This window comes from Phragmites australis, chromosome 4 (assembly GCF_958298935.1).
Source record: "Phragmites australis chromosome 4, lpPhrAust1.1, whole genome shotgun sequence".
Taxonomy (NCBI): Eukaryota; Viridiplantae; Streptophyta; class Magnoliopsida; order Poales; family Poaceae; genus Phragmites; species Phragmites australis.
In genome coordinates, this window is record NC_084924.1 from 43,917,684 (window position 1) to 43,936,499 (window position 18,816).

Below are 18,816 nucleotides of genomic sequence, written 5' to 3' on the forward strand. Positions count from 1 at the left end.
CCAATTTGTCGTCCTGGAAAATCAAACAGGGCAAATGGCGCAGCTAAATATAAAATTGTAGTCTAGCAGAAGAAAATCGAGGTTCCTTTTGCCGCAGCAACATCAATCATAATAGTGTATTGGAACACGGATTGCTCGGCTTGATTATGCCTTTTCAGCATTTCAGTATCAAGAAGGTTTGAATCAAAGCATACAGTTCAGAGCACACACCCAAATGTGGGCCTTGCACATTTTGGACAGTTAACAGATCATAGCACAACATGAATGACATGTCAAGATACTATCAGCGTATACACCAGCTGGTTCTTCTGTGAGAAGCAAGAGGAAATGCATACACATAACATCTACCATCCAGAGAAATCTTTGAACTCTACACTAGAAGCATTCACTTTTCTCTTCTTGCTTGAATCATCAGCTGCACCAGCATTTCCAGTCACATCAACAGAGCCAGCAGTTCGAGCTTTTAAGTACTTGCCAACTCCACCGCCAGCACTTGTTGAACCAGAAACACCAGTTCCTGGGTTGCTATACCAAGATCCCACCTTATCCTGAATTAATGTAAATGCATGTTAGTACAACTGAAGAAAAATAAATGCAAAAAGTCAATGATTATAGCTAAAACAAGCTATGAGGCAACATTACATAATCCTCATCCTTTTTCTCCTCCTGCTCCTCCTTTGCCTTTTCTTCTTCCTCATCTGGCTCCGTGTAAGGATTCACGAATATACTAACTTTTAGTATCTTTATTTCATCCTGTAAATCAAGAAAGGCATAGGAATACCATGTTCAAAAAAGTTTTGCATTCACTAAAATAATTATGAAGGAGAACGAAGTATAAAAAACAAATCTAACAAATACGAAATATGATCTTCAGAGACACTGGAACATGAAAGATAATACTTAAAAAATAAGCATCACAGTAGCAGAAAAAAGATAGAGTGACACTAACCAATGGCCGGTCGTCATCATCAACAGGAACCTTTTCCATAGCTGAAAGTGTGGTCAAACCACCAACCACCATACCAAATACCGTGTGCTTGAAATTTAAATGTGGTGCAGACTTGTACAAGATAAAAAATTGGGATCCATTGGTATGAGGACCAGAATTTGCCATGCTGACCACACCTCTTCCTGAATGTAGCAGCTTTGAATTCGGCTCATCCTGGAAAGGTTTACCCCATATGGACTCTCCTCCACTTCCTGTGCCAGTTGGGTCACCTCCTTGAATCATGAAGTTCCTGTAAGAAGGGAATGAGAAAAAAGGTCAAGATTTAGATATGGTCATAAAAACTAAAGGAAGATAATGGACTAAAGCAACCAGAACATACTTTATGCTCCTATGGAAGATAAGACCATTGTAGTAACCATTTTCACAATGCGTGAGAAAATTTTCACATGTCCGAGGAGTTATATCACAATGAAGCTCCAAATTCAAATCACCATGGGTTGTATGCAGCTGAACATATCCTTTCTTTTTTGGGTTCCTTTCAACTTTAACATACTCAAATTCGTTTTTGGTAACAGGATCATAGGCAGTCGATGTGAAGGAACGTGAAGCTGCTCCAGTAGTGTAACGACTTTTGACCTGAAATCATTGAATTATCTCCATAAGAAAACATTGTTGGATAGGTAAAGCAACGCTATCGTAAGAAATGAAGATGAGAAGACAGTATACCAATTTAGCATTTACAGGAGCTCGATCCCCTGCCATATGCATAGCAATTCTAGCAGCAGTTTTCTCAGCAGAAGCAGCCTTTGCTGCTGCTGCACTCCTGCCATGGACAGAAGCAGAAGCAGCATCCACAATACTGAAACACTGTTGCGGTTTAGATTCTTTTCCCGATTTTGAGTCATCCTTCTCTTTTTTTGCTAAAATAGCAGCAAGTGCAGCAACTCTTTCTTTTTGAGCTTTCTGCCCTCCACCCCCCTGCAAAAAGGCTATCTTTCCTTTTTCCGTCCCAAGTTCCTTAATCATTTGCTTAAGATCACCAGAAATATTTATGTTGTAGGTTGGATCATCTTTCATTCGCTGCAACTCTGCAAGGCAGCCAGCCAGTCAGAATACATAAGTTAAATCGCAAACAACTGAAATTGAAAAAAAAAAAGGTAAATGAAAGGGAGAGCACAATCGAACCTTCATCCTCAAGTTTGAGGCCCTTTTTGACATGGTCGAATTCCCCTAGGACCTTGCTATCAAGCACGTTTGGATTCTACCAAAGTTACAAAAGTTGAACATAATTAGGCTATGCGGCTAAATGTTAATAAGAAACTGCGCAAGTAGATTCTTCATAATAGTTACCTGAATTGTTATCAAATCATTTCGAGTGAAGGGCTCATCAGTTAGCAACTCTTTCCAATTTTTTGGCTTGATGTTAAGCTCTTGGATTGCCTGTGTTTTATAAAGCATGGACATGTAAGCTAAGAAAATACCGTACCATGAAGCTGGATACTTGAGAAAGCTTATGAAGCCTCACCTCATAACAGAAGACATTTCCAGTAGTTTTTACAGCAACTATGTGCGTGAATTCTGTAAAAACTTTGTTCAGAACAGGGCACTGGAACTCTCCTGCAAAAAAAATGAACACTGATTTAATATATGAAGTGGATGTAAAGCACACATATCTCAAGATAGAAGGAAGACACAATTGAACTAGCAGATCGATCTGGTACGAGTTCAAGCTGCATTGGTATTCTCACAGCCTAGATTTAACTCACCATCTGAGTTCTTGTGGAACGTGAGAGGAATAAGATCTTCCTGCTTGAGCATTGCTCCGGTTACTGGATGTTTTCCAAACTTTTTAAGGTATGGGATTATGCTCCTACATAGACAAACAACAAACTCAGAATTCCTAATCTTTTTAACCCTTATATTTTTTATAAAAATCTAAAGAGCTCATTGAACTGGAATGCTTAGCTACTCACATCAAATCGAAGACGCTTCCATCAGCCGTGCACACTGGATCCTCAAATGGAAGAAATGTGAGTCTGCACCACCCAACAAAATAATAATCAGCCAAGAACGAAGATGAATTAACATTTTGCTAGTAACACACTCAGTAACTTAATCTCAATTTAAATCATCTACAATCCACAGGCTTATGTCCTCTAGAGTCGAACTTACGGACAGAATAAATCATAAGAGTACCATCTAAAGGTACTAACTTTAGCAGGAATCAAGCATACATTATACGCAAAGAAATTAAGTCCATGACCTAAAGATGAAACCCTACAAGCTAAAGCTCCCCAGAACTCGAACACACATAAGACGGCAAATCTTTCTCACGGCTAGTGCCGGAACAGAGAGGAAGAGCAAGGCAAGTAGTTACGCGCAGCAGTAGAAGGGGAGGCGCTTGAACGGCGCGGCGGCCACCTTCTTCTTGGCGCCGCCCCACTCGGTCGCCCACTCCGTCCGTGTGATGAACATCCGGTCCTTGCTGTGCTGCTTCTTCCCCATCTTTATGCCCGAATTGTAATCCCACGGTCTACCGCTGGTGGTACCACCGGGGTTTTCGCCGGCGACGAGGTGGTGGCGGGCTGGCGTTGGATCGGCAGGTTGGGAGAAGATGCGGCTGGTTCGTCCGCGGCTCGGCGCCGTGTTGGAATACGGCTCGAGCCGCCGTCGCGCTAGGTCGGTCCGAAACGGTTTGTGCCTGGCCCATGCTACCGGCCCACCAACAAAGCCTATATGCGGCCCAAGTAAAGGCCGGAAGCGTAGCATGCGGTGCAGCGGCTGAACCAGTCGACTCGGCTCGAGCTTCTCGTGATGGGGGGCGGCGGCGGCGGCGGCGGGAGCAGCAGCGACGATGACGGGGACGCCGCGTGGAAGGCGGCCATAGACTCCATAGCTTCAGTCGGGTTCGGTGTCCCGTCCTCCAACGGCGCGGCGAAGGCGGCCTCTGGCTGCAGCGGCGAGGCGAGCCACGGCGTGGAGCTGGAGCAGCCTCGGGAAGGGAAGCGGCAGACTCCTGGGCTTAAGCTGTACCAGATCAAGGTATCTATGGTTGCTTTTGTTCCCCTTTTCTTTGCGCTGGTTAGTTAACATGCGTGAGTTTTGGTTACCGTGGGATTTTTTTTCCCCCTGAAAGGAAGTTACCGCGAGTTTATGGATTCATGCATTTCATTCGTTCCGTGGAGGAATTAGTGCTACTGTTTGCTAAACTGGGAGTTAATTTTGGGCTAACAAGAATACCTTTCCTCCGTTTGTAAGATCGATTGAAGTGATAAATGTTACTAGGGGCAAGAGCATAAGTCATGAGCTTGAAAATGATATGGTTCCTCCTGATATGAACTGACTTCATGTCAATGGAGTGGTGCATTGCCGTTACAAGCTGTGGTATCGGCGGTTTTGATGTCTTGGTGTGTGTCCAAAAACATGCATAGCAAATAGAACACAGTATATTGATCATAGAGCCCAAGGGTTGATTCTCCCGGCCCTTGCGTCGCCTCTTGAGGCGACTCGGGGGCGACCCCCACCCTCCACCCCCACATCTCTGCGGCGTCCTCGGCCCATCGACAGTGGCGGGGTGGCCAGCGACGGCGCTAAGCAGTGGTCATCGCGGTCTCCTCGCCCTCCTCTCTCACTCTCTTCTTCGTTCGTGGCATGGTATGGCTGGATCCGCTCCTCCGTCGGCTCAGGATAGCGGCTTGACGGCATGGTGGCCAGCTCTGTGGCACCGACGATGCGGCGCAGTAGCTGGATCCGCACCCCCGATGGTGCAATGGGCGACTCGACGACGGATTTACGCTCCCAATGGCGCGGTGGGCGGTCCGACTGCCAGATCCGCGCCCCAGACGGCGCGGTGGGTGGCCCGGCGGCACAATGGGTGGCTTGACGGCATAGTGGGCGTGGCACAGTCTGTGGTGCACCGGTGCGCGGTGTCGGTGGGCTTCAGCACCGGGGGGAGCCCTCTACTTCCTCCCATCGTTAACATCGCTACGTTGCACGAGATCTTTGTGGCCGTCGCCGCAGAGATGGTCAACGTGGCCGACATCCATGCCATGGATCTGCGCCCCCGACGACGTGGTGGGTGGCCCGACGGTGCGGTGGCAGATCTGCTGTGGCTGCTGACCCTCTTCACCCCTGTGCTCGCCTTCTAGTCCCCCATCTTTTGTCCGTGCTCCTTCCCTTGCCAGATCTATCTCTCTGCCAGATCTGGCCCGCAGAGAGCTCGACGGCATGGTGGTGGCTCGGGGTGGAACGCGTGTGGAGGGGGTCACTGCTTGATATGTCGCTGGGATCTGCTTGCGGCTTGTCGGTTGGGGTGCCGGGGGCCACAGGTGAAAGCCCTGCTTGGCTTCTTACCGACGTCGACAACGGTGACGCCTGAGGCATCACTCTCCTTCTTGAAGGCGTTGTCATGTTGCCCCCACCTCTAGGTTGGGGACTCTTTGGGTGAAAACTGAGCTTCGGGTGTACAAACAGGCAATGACAACGTCTGCGGACGTCATTCCCTCCTTGGAGGCATCGCAATAGAGGTCCCTTCTTGGGTTCGTGTGGCTATAGGCTTGGGCACAGGCGTGGATCTTCCGACAGTGGCTTCGACCACACCGAACCTTCAATTCATTGGACATTCTCTTTCGTCGGGTTGTTTTGCCAAATTGGTGTTGCTCTCCGCGTGGGGCTAGCCATGCGGTAGGGAAGTTGGAGCTGCTGCATCAGGGGGGAGGAGCGACGGAACTTGGCAACAATGACGTGGTGCATGGCTTTCCCCTGCGGTGGAGTCGATGGATAGAGACAATAGTTACAGATTGCCGTAGGAAGTCGGAGTTGCGGTCATGCTTGGCAACGATAACCTGCGGCAGTTTCCATCAAGTTTAGTGTCCAAGTGGTCGTTGGTGCGCCCTGTGTAGTTGTATGGTTTTTGGGTCTGGTTTCTCTCATAAACTGAATCAACTCTCTTCTTCTAATATAATATTGGCAAAACTCATGCTGTCGTTTTGAAAAAAATAGAACACTGTTTTTTTTAGATAAAAGAGAGCGAAGTTGAGATAGAGGAAGCCTGAGGCTGAAAAGGGCCAAGGAAAAAAATGTGATGTTATTACCTTCAGAAACAACTATGCTATTTTGTCAGTTTATCTCATCTCAGTTGAGTGGTTATCGGACCTGTTATCGGTTAAGTTCATGCCTCATGCATGCTCTTGATAGTGAAACCTGTGAATTCCATCGAATACATGCTACACATTTATGCATTCTTCACTTGCAAGATACATCTCCTTATGTAATGGAGTCATGATCCATGCTGGTAAGCCTAATGTGCAACTAGACAACGGTAGCACAGTGTTTGTCTGTTTGATGTGGAGCTGTAACCTGTTGTACAATCATTTCCATTCAATGAGCTTATCAGCTCATGCACTCCTAATTGTCTTCTCTTGTCCTTCATCCACCTGTGCTTCTGTCCACATACGTTTGCTTTCTTTGTGGTCAGGCAATCATACTATTTTTGCACTATATATTTTAATCTTGCATTCAAATTGTACATTCAGGTAAGAAATATGTTGGATGATATGTTAGAGAAAAATCTCGAAGTAGTTAAAGCTACTTGCTCGAACTTAACCGACCCTACGGAAACAGAAGGAGGGATAAAGTTATTTAAAAAAGCGCCTCCTGGTATCAAAATGGATTCCATGGGTAAGTGATGAAGTTCTTTCCACGATCTGAAAGCATCAATTCTCTGCGGCAAAACACCCTCAAATGTAGCGTATATTTCCAGATAAATTGCATGTGCAACTCAGGAGACCAAGAATCCTGCCTGGACAAGAGGTCGATGAGAAATCAAAGAAGGTTGGACACCTATTCTCATTGTGGTTTGGCCTATGCTTGAACACATTAGTCATAATTTCTACTGATTTTTCTATGGTCTTGGTTTCAGTTCAGGCATATGCTCCGGTCTGTTGTTGTCGAGGGCAATGACATACTTGTTTCTGCAAAGAAAGCATCCCGGAGATCATTGGCTAGATTGGAAGAGAGAGAAGCTGCAGCGAAGGCAAAAGCCAAGAGGGAGGAAGAAAGGGTGCGGGAACTGAAGAAGGTCAGAGGAGAGAAATGGCTTCCTTCTATTGCTAGACAAATAAAGGTAAGTTTTGATATTAATATGTATATTGCATTCTCTCATTGCCACAAGTTTGGTGTACACATAGTATTGCTGTTCCATCCTTTTCCTTCGCAGGAAGAAAAAGCTTGGGAGCAGCGATGGTGCTGAACTGGTGATGTGCCAGATCAACGGGGCTGCATGTGCTAATCTCAAAGTCCATTTATTCCGATGCCCTTTTCTGAGTGGCCACAAGTACGCGAATGAGTAGATAGATTGCTGTTCTGACATATTTGTTCTAATTGAGAGAATGTAGCTCTGGATATCAGTGTTCTTTCATGGAAGTTTTGTAGTAGCAAGATTTGTTGTTGTAATGTTCGAGGATGTGATGTGGTACCAATCTGCGGTTCTGCACTCTTTGAACATGCAGCAAATCAGGTCATCAGGGGGAGTTTTTGCTGTGGCAAGCTGAAGCAGGCTCGGCCTTCATTTCGGGCAGTGTGGACGTGGAGGCTGGACCAGAGTTACCTAAAGTGGATATGGGTGTTGAAATCCACTTCAGATTTGGATGTCTGATTTGGTAAAGAAAATTGGGACATATGAAATATAACTTGGTCGAATTTAAAGTGTTCAGTTCGGCGAAAGAATTTAGACACGGGTGTATATAACACTGGGCTGGATTGGCCCCCACCGCTGAAGTGCCAATCCAGGCAATGTTGCAATGGGTCGGAGCCTGCGACTGCACCAGTGTCAAACCAACTCCTCCACAGCTGGGCCTCCGTCGAGCCTGCAGGCCTCGCTCCACTCTCCGGGTCCGCACCATTTCCTCTTCCCTCCGCTTGCCACACTGACGCACGGGAAAATTGATTATATATCTTAAAATTAATCAATTTATAATAATATGTTTAAAATTAATCATTTTTCAATCATATATTTTATAAGAATTAGTTTGTAATAAAATTTTATATAAATAAGAGAAGTAAATTTAAATTTTATTATAAAGTATAGATATATATAATCAAATGATCATCACCTTGGAAACTATTAACTGTAACGGTAAGATATATATATTTCCACCCGCGCCTCGCCGGTATCCGTGTCCGGCCCGGGCCCTGACCCGGACTCCGCGCTGGTATCGGCCGTGGCCGACGCGCTTATTTCCGCCTCTCACCTGCCTGCCCCGCCGCCCATGGACACCCTCCTGGCCCCGTACCTCCCTCGTCTCGCCGCCTCGCACCACCCATGCATGCACCTGTCCGTCGCTCGCCTCGCCACATCCGCTCTTCACCTACCGCCGCCTCGTCTCCCCTCCGTCCTGCCTCCCCTCCCTCCTCCCGCTCCTACCCGTGCTCTCCTACCGCCACCTCCTCCCCCGGCGGTCATCACCAAGACCTAACGAGAGATCTCTCTCTTCCTCCCTTTTTTAGAATGGATCACCGCCCCTCCTCGCCATCGTCCCTCTCGACCCGCTGCGCCACCTCCTCGCGCACCTCCCCTCGAGCGTCCTCACCGACGTCGTGCTCTCCACGTACGCCCTCCTCCGCCCCCACACCTCGCCGCGCAGCTCCTCCACTCCCTCCGCCGCCACTGACGCGTCCGCCCGTCACTCCAGGCCGCCAACGCCGTCCTCTCCGCACTCGCGCGCAGCCCATCCACCTCGGAATTTTTTTTAGCCTTTTTAAAATTAATATTTTAATAATAGCCCGCCGGGACTTATATTTTCAGAAACTGGCCCCTTTTGTCACGCCACAGGCTTTGGCGTGACTCACCACTTGGTCACGCCAAAGAGCCTGGCGTGACTCCTGTGCCACGTCGGCGGGCGGTCCGCCCCGTGCCACGTGGGCGTGCCGACGTGGCAGCCTGAGTCGCGCCAGAGCGCGTGGCGCGACTGGAGTCGCGCCAGGTCCCATGGCGCGACAGAGGCCCATACAGGCGCGCCGGCTGTGTCCCTCTGTCACGCCAAGGACCCATACAGGCGTGCCGGCTGTGTCCCTCTGTCACGCCAAGGACCCTGGCGTGACTCCAGTCACGTCAACCCCTTTGGCGTGACAGAGGAGTATACAGGCCGGGCGCCGGCCCTCTCTCCCGCACGTGAACCGTTTCTTCCTCAACCGGCCGCGAGCAGGAGAGTTCTCAAGCACCGGCTCGCCCTCCTCCACCCCATTCTCCACCGATTTGAGCCCGATTCGAAGGGGATTTGAAGGAAAAGAGTGCTACGAAGGTATCTCCTCCAATCCCCCCAATTTTTTCCGGTTAAATCGGTTTGCATTGCTAGTTTTTGGAATGTTAGGGTTTAGAACTTGATTCGATTGATCTACGAAATTTCAACGTTTCGGTCTATATCGGTGGTCATATATCGTGCTATGTATGTATACCAACGCATATCTATTGTGTGGAATTTATTGCATGCAATCGGTTGAGCGTAGGAAATTGAAATTCGTATATATATACGAAATGTATATGAGCAACACAAGTTTTTACATTTGTACACTTGCGGAGGATGTTTTGCATTGTAGAGATGTAATGTAGTCGAATTGAAATGTTTAATGTGTAGGTTTTTAACGTGCTATAGCGATGATACACGTGTAATGTTTGGATGGTTTGTGTAGATGGAACGCATTGTCCGTGTTTTTTATGGTGGCACGGTTAGTACAACTGGGGAGATCGATAAGATGAGGGAGGAAGTGTTGAAATTTGGGAACGCTCCTTGCTTCGATGAAATTGTTGCTCGGGTTAGGGAAGTTTTGAATGTTGATGCGGATGGAAGTAATGTTACCGTACGGGGAAGGTTGGATGCGGGCAGGGGTGGTAAGGCTCACTATATTGTTATGGAGTTGGCGTCAGAAAATGATTGGAAGCTGTATAAGGATTGTTTGAATGGTTCTCAAGTCTGTTGCGCGGAGTTGGTAGTTGATGTGGCTGTAGGCGGAAGCTCGATGCCATCGGTTGATGATGTACAGGGCAATACTAGCCAGGAAGTTGAGCCTGTTGAGCAATTGACCCAGAAAATTCTATGTATTGTCGCAGAGGGTGCCGGTACCACCATACTCGCGGATGGTACAGTTGCAGAGTTAACCCGGGCATCTGTTGAGGAGCCACATGCTGGTGGTTCAAATAAATTTGACATAGCTGTTGTATGTAATGATTTCGATGATGATTATTTTAAGGATGAGGAGGCTCTGGAAAATGTTGAGAAAATTGAAACATTTTCCTTGGACAGTGAGGATGATGTCGAAGATGATGAGACAGAAGAAGTGGAACATGTTAGGCAACGACACGGTGGTGTTGAGGCGGGAGCAGAGGCGGGAGAGAATGAGGAGAACCACGGCTCGCTTACCACAGTCACAAGTTGGGACGGGGAGGGCGGGGGGAACGGGAGCATCTTTGCAACTGACATCGGGATACTTCTTACCGATATGTGCCCACTTTTGCTTGCGCCATAAATTCGACGTCATACCGATAAACTGCATGAATACCGAAGCTACTCATTATACATTTTAATTCGACTAAAAATCATCTCACAAATGCAAAAACTTGCGTTGCTCATATACATTTCGTATATATATACGAATTTCAATTTCCTACGCTCAACCGATTGCATGCAACAAATTCCACACGATAGATATGCGTTGGTATACGTACATAGCACGATATATGACCACCGATCTAGATCGAAACGTTGAAATTTCGTAGATCAACCGAATCAAATTCTAAACCCTAACAACCCAAAAACTTGCAATGCAAACCGATTTAACCGAAAAAAAATGGAGGCATTGGATGAGATACCTTTCTTCGACTCTTCCCGCTCAAATCCCTTTCTATTCGGGCACCAAATCGGTGGGAATGTAGAGAGGAGGCACCAGCGGGGTTTTGGGGTTCTGCCTCTGCTGCGTGCCTCTGCCTCTACTGCGTGCGGGAGAGAGGGCCAGCGCCCGGCCTGTATACTCCTCTGTCACGCAAAAGGGGTTGGCGTGACTGGAGTCGCGCCAGTGTCCTTGGCGTGACAGAGGGACACAGCCAGCGCGCCTGTATGGGCCTCTGTCGCGTCATGGGGCCTGGCGCGACTCAGGCTGCCACGTTGACACGCCCACATGGCACGGGACGGACCGCCCGCCGACGTGGCACCGGAGTCACGCCAGGCTCTTTGGTGTGATCAAGTGGTGAGTCACGCCAAAACCTGTGGCGTGACAAAAGAGGCTAGTTTCTGAAAATATAAATCCTGACAGGTTATTATTAAAATATTAATTTTAAAAAGACTAAAAAAAATTCTCCATCTCGCCGCAGGCATCACTCGACGCGTTCCGCTCCCTCATCGCGCTGCGGCTCCATCCCAACCACGACACCTTCAACCTCCTCGTCCACACCCACTGCTCCAAGGGCATCCTTGCCGACGCCCTCGCCACGCTCTCCACCATGCAGGGTTTCGGTCTCTACCCTGATGCCGTCACCTACAACACGCTCCTCAACGCGCACTGCCGGAAGGGCATGCTCGGCGAGGCGCGGTCTTTGCTTGCCAGGATGAAGAGGGAGGGGATCGCGCCCACCAGGGCGACGTATAATACGCTCGTTTCAGCCTACGCGAGGATTGGGTGGATGAAGCAGGCGACCAGGATCGTGGAGGCCATGACGGCGTTCGGGTTCGAGCCTGACCTGTGGACGTACAATGTGCTCGCTGCAGGGCTGTGCCAGGCAGGGAAGGTGGAGGAGGCATTTAGACTGAAGGATGAGATGGAGCGGTTTGACATAGTATCGCCTGATGTAGTGAACTACAATACGCTTGCTGATGCATACTTCAAGTGGTGTTCCTCGTCAGATGCATCGAGGCTGCTCGAGGAAATGCGTGACAAGGGGGTGAAGGCAAGTTTGGTCATGTGAAATAAACCTTGTCCACTAGTTTAGCTCGTTTTTGCTTAATCAGTTAGTTGGTTAGCTAGTCATGCGTGTAGCTGGGTCAATTCTGTTGCACGCATGCAGTGGGCTCTGAAGTGCGCCTCGTCCGCACGGGAGCGCGTCGTTCGCGCCACGACTCTGGCGTCTGGGATGGCATTCGCCTGAAGGAGTTGTTGCGTGCATGTCGGGCTGTACAGGCCACGACTTCGTCTTGTATTTTGATTACTTAAACAAGTTAATGGTGTACAGAAAAGGCTGCAAGTTACAGCACAAAACGAGACCGTGTGTACTAGTCTCTTGACTGTGTTCTCGCGTGAGTTTTCAGTGTGTGTATCTGCAGCTCGCCGGTGACCTTCTACAGCGTCGTTTCTCCGGCTAACTCTAACAGGTCACACGTAACATTGTTGTGAAGGGGCTCTGCAAGGAGGGGGAATTGGAGGAGGTGTCCGTCTGAAGATGATGGAAGAGGAGGGGTTAGCATCAGCCGTGATCACATACAATACATTGATCCATGCATACTCCAAAGCTAGCAATGTTGCCAAATCGTTCATGTTGATGGATGAGATGGTGGGAAGGGGACTCAAAATGGACACTTTCACTCTAAACACTATGTTGTATAACCTATGCAAGGAGAAGCGTTACAAAGAGACTGAGGATCTCTTGCATTCACACCACAGGAGGGCTTTGTACCTGATGAAGTCAGCTATGGTACAGTGATGGCAGCCTACTTCAAGGAGTACAATCCAGAGCCTGCTCTGCGTCTGTGGGATGAGATGATTGGGAGGAGGTTAACAACGGGCACTTCTACTTGCAACACATTGATCAAAGGGTTTTGTAGGGCGGGGAGGTTGAAAGAGGCGATTTATAAGTTAAATGAGCTCATGGAGAAGGGGTTGGTACCAGATGATACTACATACAATATCATCATTCATGCTTACTGTAAGGATGGGGACTTGGAAAACGCTTTTCAGTTCCACAACAAAATGGTGGAGAATTCTTTTAAACCGGATGTTGTGACCTGCAACACTTTGATGAATTGTCTGTGTCTGTATGGCAAGCTTGACAAAGCATTGAAGCTTTTTGAGTCTTGGGTAGAGAAAGGGAAGAAGGTTGATGTTATCACGTATAACACCCTAATTCAAGCCATGTGCAAAAATGGCAATGTCGATGCTGCTTTGCATTTCTTTGCTGATATGGAGGTCAGGGGATTGCAACCTGATGCATTTACTTACAATGTTGTGTTATCTGCACTAACCGAAGCACAGAGATCAGAAGAAGCCCAGAATATGCTGCATAAGCTAGCTGAGAGTGGAAAATTATCTGAAAGATTTTCTTCTACTTTGATGAAGCCTTCCGTGGAGGAAGCAGAGACAGGGAAGGACCATCAGGGTAAATCTGACACTGAAACTGTTGAAAATGCAGAAGGCAATGCTTTGGAGGACTATAAGAAACGCCTAAATGAGCTCTGCACTGGTGGCCAATTGAAAGAAGCTAAGGCCGTTTTGGATGAAATGATGCAAAAGGGCATGTCTGTTGACAGTTCGACGTATATCACTTTGATGGAAGGGCTTATCAAAAGACAGAAAAGGCTAACACATGCAACTGGATAGTACACAAGTATGTGTGTGACACTGTCGGTGCCTTTGCCATAACTTGCTGTGCTTAACAGCTTGGAGGACATGATGGTCATAAAAATACTAGGTTACCATCCGGTTCTATTTCACAGCGAGAATCTCTTACTTTTCAGTACCAAGTGAATCTATTTTGGCATTTTTCTCATAATGTTAAATTTTAGAATAATGCTAGCAACAGTTTAAGTTATTGGGTCTCGGGAGGCTAGGTGAATTGTAAATAGATAAGCTTATACAACAAAAGCATTTATTATTGGCAAGCTCTAGATGAGAGTATTTAGTAAAACGAAGTACCACCTCTAAGAGTGGAGGACAAAGGCTGATTGCAGCTATTACTATAAAGTCTGTCATGACAATACTGTCCATCTTGATCTAAGGGTCTGTTTGGTATAGCTCTTGCTCCGAAAGCTATGTTGTATCTGGAGTTTGTACGATAAAATAAAACGGTTTAAACTTTTATTTTTAGTTCAAAATAAAAAGCAAATAGCTCAATTAAATACCGCAATCTACCCATAGCTCCAAATCCAAGATTTCTTGGAGCTGATCAAAACCAACTCCGAGAAATCTTAGATCTAGAGCTGTGCCAAACAGGACCTAAGCTACATATATTCTCGAAGATTGCAGTTATTACTATAAAGTCTTCATGACAATACTGTTCATCTTGAACTAAGCTACATGTCTTGTCGACCTTGTGAAATATCATTTGGCATGATCAGGATCAGGAGGATTCTGAAAACTATTGGTTACCAACTGTAAATCAGAAACATTCTACTTATGGTTTTGGGAACTCTACCTGGCTGCCCCTCCCCCCACGCTCACCATCGGCAACTGCAATCCAGAGCAATCAAGGTATGCACATTTTGCATTCAATTACATGTTCCCAAGTTCGGAATTGAAAGTTTTGAAAAAAAAGGGAAAAGACAACAAAAAAAGCCCGGTTTTCCTGGCAGCATTTTTTTTTTAAAAAAAAATTGCCGGAGATGGTTGGCCTTTTACCCAGGGAACTTCTTCGCTGGAACAGTTCATACTGTCTTATCACGACTTAGTACATCACACATTATACTTTAGTACTACGTTTTACTTTGTATACTCTTTTTCTTCCTGCTGTGAACCTGTTAAGGCTGAACCAATATTAAATGATTTTCTATCTTTAATAAGAACTTAAAATGCCCATTGAACATATACTTAAGCAATTTTCCTGTCACGCATCTTCAGAACATTGAATACTGTTTCAAGTCAAACATAATAAAAAAGAACTTAGCATTTTGCCTTTACCAGTTTCCCTTTTCTGCTACCATCAGCGAGGGTGATGCCAGCCTTTCCAGCAAGGGGAAATGAAGATCTTACTGAACAGCTCCAGTTGGTGCAAATAAGACATGCAATATGGATCAGTGACCAATGCGATTTGGGACCATCTGGTATGTTATTTATTGTTTTCATTCACGTTGTTTGAACTGGTTCAGTCACTTCAACTTTGTCAACTTGTTTTCTTCAAAGTTGTTTACTAATTGCCCTGTAGTTACTGCTCAGAATTTGTGGTATGCGACATATAGTTTTTTTACAAGGGATAATTTCCACTTCATATTTCCTTCTTTTATGTGAACATAGAAAACGACATTGTTGCTGTAGCATTTGACCCTGATTCTGTTTGATGGGTTCAACAAGGTCTGAGATAGTTAGTTTGTTTATAAGATCATATGTTTCTTCTGTTCTTTGTTTTTAAAATTCAGAGTTCACAGTATGTCCCCTTTTGCATTTCATTTTTAATTCTACAGATGTGTTTCTGTTCACATTTTTTTGTTCATATCGCTCTCCTCTGATGATCTTAATGCAAATAGAGCTTTACGAGTTGTTCATTTATATATTTAGACCCAGACGGTTGAACCTTTGTTTGCCTTCTGCAGTTGGGAATTAATTGAAATGTGGGCTTTCTACAGAAGCATGAAGGCAAACAGCCCATTGGTCTTATGCTGCCTTCGGGGGAATGCTTACCTGGCACTTTAGCAGAGCAAACATGATGTAGCTAAAACCATTCTGTGAAGACTCTTCAACGAACTCAGGAGTAATTATATGGTAGAAATTATGATTAAATTTTATATTTTACTTAGGCATATTTGTTTGAGCTGTGGATTGTGAAAATCAGCTTGTAGATTACAACCTAGCCTACAGATTATAATAATTCAGCAATCCGCCTTACATCAGTTTCATCTAGCTTTTACAATTTAACCTGTTTATTTCAGCTGGTATATTGTGCAAGCCTGTTAGTTTAGATTCCTGGCCTAATTTTTTTTTACCACATGAAATTTTGCGCCACAAAACAAAAGCCACCAGCTGTAGCCAGCAATAACAATATGTACAGAATCAGTTCATCTTCTGTTTTTTTCTCTGCCTGCCAAATTTCAGTCTGCAATCAGATCTTCTGATGTCGTATCTTGTTGCTAGGGATGAAAACGGTCAGAAAAACCCTTTTAACTATTTTCATTTTACATTTTCTCTTGAAAACGGAATCGAAAATAGGTAGAAATTCAGGAATATCGGGATATAAAAAAATGAACCAATCCGAACCGCCGTTCTACAGGTGGGACACGTCCACCGCGTTCTACGCCGCCACACGGCTGCTGGACGCCGGCTCGGCGCTCATGTTCACGAACAAGTTCAACACGCTGGAGCAGCCCGGCGACATGGTCTTGCTGTTGAAGAAAATACTGATTTCAATATTTTCTTTACTTGGGCTTATTCTCTTTCGTTTTGCTGGCCTGTTGATGAGTGTGTGGCCCAAGTCCATGGTGGGTAGCTCATATGGGGCAGCAGCCACTTGGCTACGGTTGGAAGAAAAGAAAAGAAAAAATGAGAAAGAGAGTGAGAAGGTTGGCGGCTGCTTGTTTGTAGCGGCGGTGGCGCAGCCGAACTCTGATTCCTACGGGGATCGTGAGGCTCTTGAGGGATGTACCGTATCTATAAGAGGGCTGGCTTCTTCTCCCTGTGTATAGGAGGAAAGTTTGATCTTGCTTTGGTGCTTCGGTTTCTCGAGTGATTTGGTGGAGAAGCTCCTATGCTGGTGTTTATTGGAGCTATATTTGTTGAGGCTCGCCCGCACACATCGACGCGGTTTGGTGAGGTCTTGTATCTCTGTCTTTCTCACCTGCGGCAATGGCGGTGAATAAGATTTCTGGGACAACGACATCTGTGTCGTTCCTTGCATCGATTGATTTCGCGTTTAAGCGAATCTCACTGTGAGTATTCCGGTTTCCTCTCTTTCTATGGTCTGGACAGCACAGGACAGTGGTGAACCCAAAGGGTAGTACAGGTGTGCCTGAGACTACCCTAGGATCTGATCCAACTTTGATTTAGTATGTGGTCTAGCTCACGATTCATCTAAAGAAAAATGAAAAAAAGGAAAAGTTTAATCGGATGCCTACCCAACGTTGTGACCCTGGGTCTGCCACTGGCACAGGATGCTCGATGATGTGTAATTGCCATGAGATTGGGCATATTCACTGAGTACACTAGTATATATGTGTAGTTTTTCTTGTTGTTTGGTTGAATCTGGTGCTACCTAGAGGCTATTCGGTGTGTAGTCATGTTCTATTTCTAACACACTATGATACTTTTGTTGAATTGGGTTGACAGCTATCTGTCTGTTAACCTTGTCCTGGATTAGTGCTGCAGTGTGATCTGAGTATACTTTGCACGCATCTGGTTGTAGATGGATTGCTAGCTCAAATTGCAGTTACTGTCTTTTGCTTTTTGTAGTTCAATTTCATCTCTGTATCAACTATCTTGTTTTTACTGTGCCGATTTTGTGTTCTTTGATATTGGGCTGCAGCACTGTCCAGGAAAGGCATTCAGATTTTGAGATTTTAGCGCAGGTTATAATTCTACTAGCTGAGATCTCAGTAACATTGTCCAATCGATGAAATACTTGGTAGGACAATTAGGGAGCAGGATCATACAGGTCCCGAGGCCAATTATCATACTGTTTCTTAGAGCAATTTTACAAAAGTTTTATGTGTGCTGTTCAGTTCATACACTACACATGTTTATAATTATTGTTGTTATAGAATCTCTGTTATTATGCTTACTATTCATATGTATGAATTTCATATTGTTAGCTCTTATTTTTATATATATGGAGTAATATCAATGCTCATATTATCACACTATATACAACAGGTGCTATCGGATAGGTACCTGCAGCGGTTGCGACAGATCATTGCCTCCTACCCGGCCTCGAGGGCCACTTCATCCACCCCAACATCCCCTACATGCAGGGCTGACCCTGAGGGGGGTCGAGCGGGGCGACCACTCCGGGCCCCCAAAACCGAGCGGCCCCTTTTCATATACATGTGTATAGTATATATGTCTAACAATTTGCACGACAATAATTGAAACTAGACTCAAAATAGCAGGTAGGCCTAACAGTCCGTATAGTAAGACACAGGTGGTCTGGTTCCTTTGGTCCATAAAAAATCAAGTGACCTACCTGCATGCCTAGCCTATTTGGTTGTTTGTCTGTTTCGTGTTTTTTTTCCGTCCATACAATTTAGTTTTCTGCGTTCCGCAGAACCATGACTCCAAGACGTTTCATATGCCCGCAGCTTCGATTAAGGACAGGCATCAGCCATTGCCATATGAGTTTTTTTCGCTGGATTTTCTACTCTATAGTTTCTACTCCACCTCAAATGGATGTGACCCTTGCTGAGATCTTATGTTTGAAATATGAAAAGGTCTCCGCTCGCTCTAGGATCGATGAGTCCGGCTCCATTGTACGGTACGGGGGTGGCTCCCGCGTGCATCCAATCATCGCTGTCACAAAACCCGATCGTTCACGCTACCAATCACAGAAGCACGCAACCGATCGACCACCGGCAGTTGAACCTAGCCGTTTAGTAATAAGCAACTGTCCACCAGCGCAGCGTTTGTGCTGTGGGGCTGGCACCTATGAGCAGATAGCTCTAAAGCCATATTATGATTGCATGTTACCTGTTGCATGTACTAGTGAGTAACTAGAGCTATACACAGCAAGTTATACATAGGCATGCAAATACAGTTGATCTAGTGAGTATCTCTACCTAGCTAGCATGTATTAACGCAAGTATACGTACGTGTACTCCAATCCCTCATAATTTTATTCCCATAAGTATTTACGATAATTTTGTTCCCACGAACATTTACGATAAGCTGAAATAACCCAAAATACATCTAATTGTCAGTTAAAATAACTTAGAATATGTTTGATCGGACGTATTTCAAGTTGTTACAACTTA

At 45.9% G+C, this 18,816-nt stretch overlaps 2 protein-coding genes, 1 long non-coding RNA gene and 1 pseudogene across 3 annotated transcripts; 3 read left to right on the forward strand and 1 right to left on the reverse strand.

Moving 5' to 3' along the window:
* Positions 1 to 82: 82 nt before the first annotated feature.
* On the reverse strand, positions 83 to 3,637 carry LOC133916688 (peptidyl-prolyl cis-trans isomerase CYP65). Its single transcript, XM_062360477.1, has 11 exons — positions 3,327 to 3,637; positions 2,923 to 2,985; positions 2,716 to 2,819; positions 2,475 to 2,566; positions 2,300 to 2,389; positions 2,135 to 2,210; positions 1,676 to 2,037; positions 1,329 to 1,585; positions 950 to 1,238; positions 643 to 753; positions 83 to 548 (listed from the first exon to the last, which is right to left on the reverse strand). Exons 1-11 carry the CDS (start codon positions 3,452 to 3,454, stop codon positions 345 to 347), a joined length of 1,776 nt encoding a protein of 591 aa, XP_062216461.1. The 5' UTR covers positions 3,455 to 3,637; the 3' UTR covers positions 83 to 344.
* Positions 3,638 to 3,727: 90 nt separating this feature from the next.
* On the forward strand, positions 3,728 to 7,495 carry LOC133916689 (uncharacterized). Its single transcript, XM_062360478.1, has 5 exons — positions 3,728 to 3,991; positions 6,484 to 6,628; positions 6,711 to 6,781; positions 6,870 to 7,073; positions 7,167 to 7,495. Exons 1-5 carry the CDS (start codon positions 3,764 to 3,766, stop codon positions 7,197 to 7,199), a joined length of 681 nt encoding a protein of 226 aa, XP_062216462.1. The 5' UTR covers positions 3,728 to 3,763; the 3' UTR covers positions 7,200 to 7,495.
* Positions 7,496 to 7,749: 254 nt separating this feature from the next.
* LOC133914829 (pentatricopeptide repeat-containing protein At2g16880-like) lies at positions 7,750 to 13,928 on the forward strand (annotated as a pseudogene).
* Positions 13,929 to 13,977: 49 nt separating this feature from the next.
* On the forward strand, positions 13,978 to 15,719 carry LOC133916690 (uncharacterized). The gene is made up of 3 exons (XR_009909527.1): positions 13,978 to 14,398; positions 14,851 to 14,967; positions 15,454 to 15,719. It is a non-coding gene; the product is annotated as an uncharacterized LOC133916690 (long non-coding RNA).
* Positions 15,720 to 18,816: the final 3,097 nt, after the last annotated feature.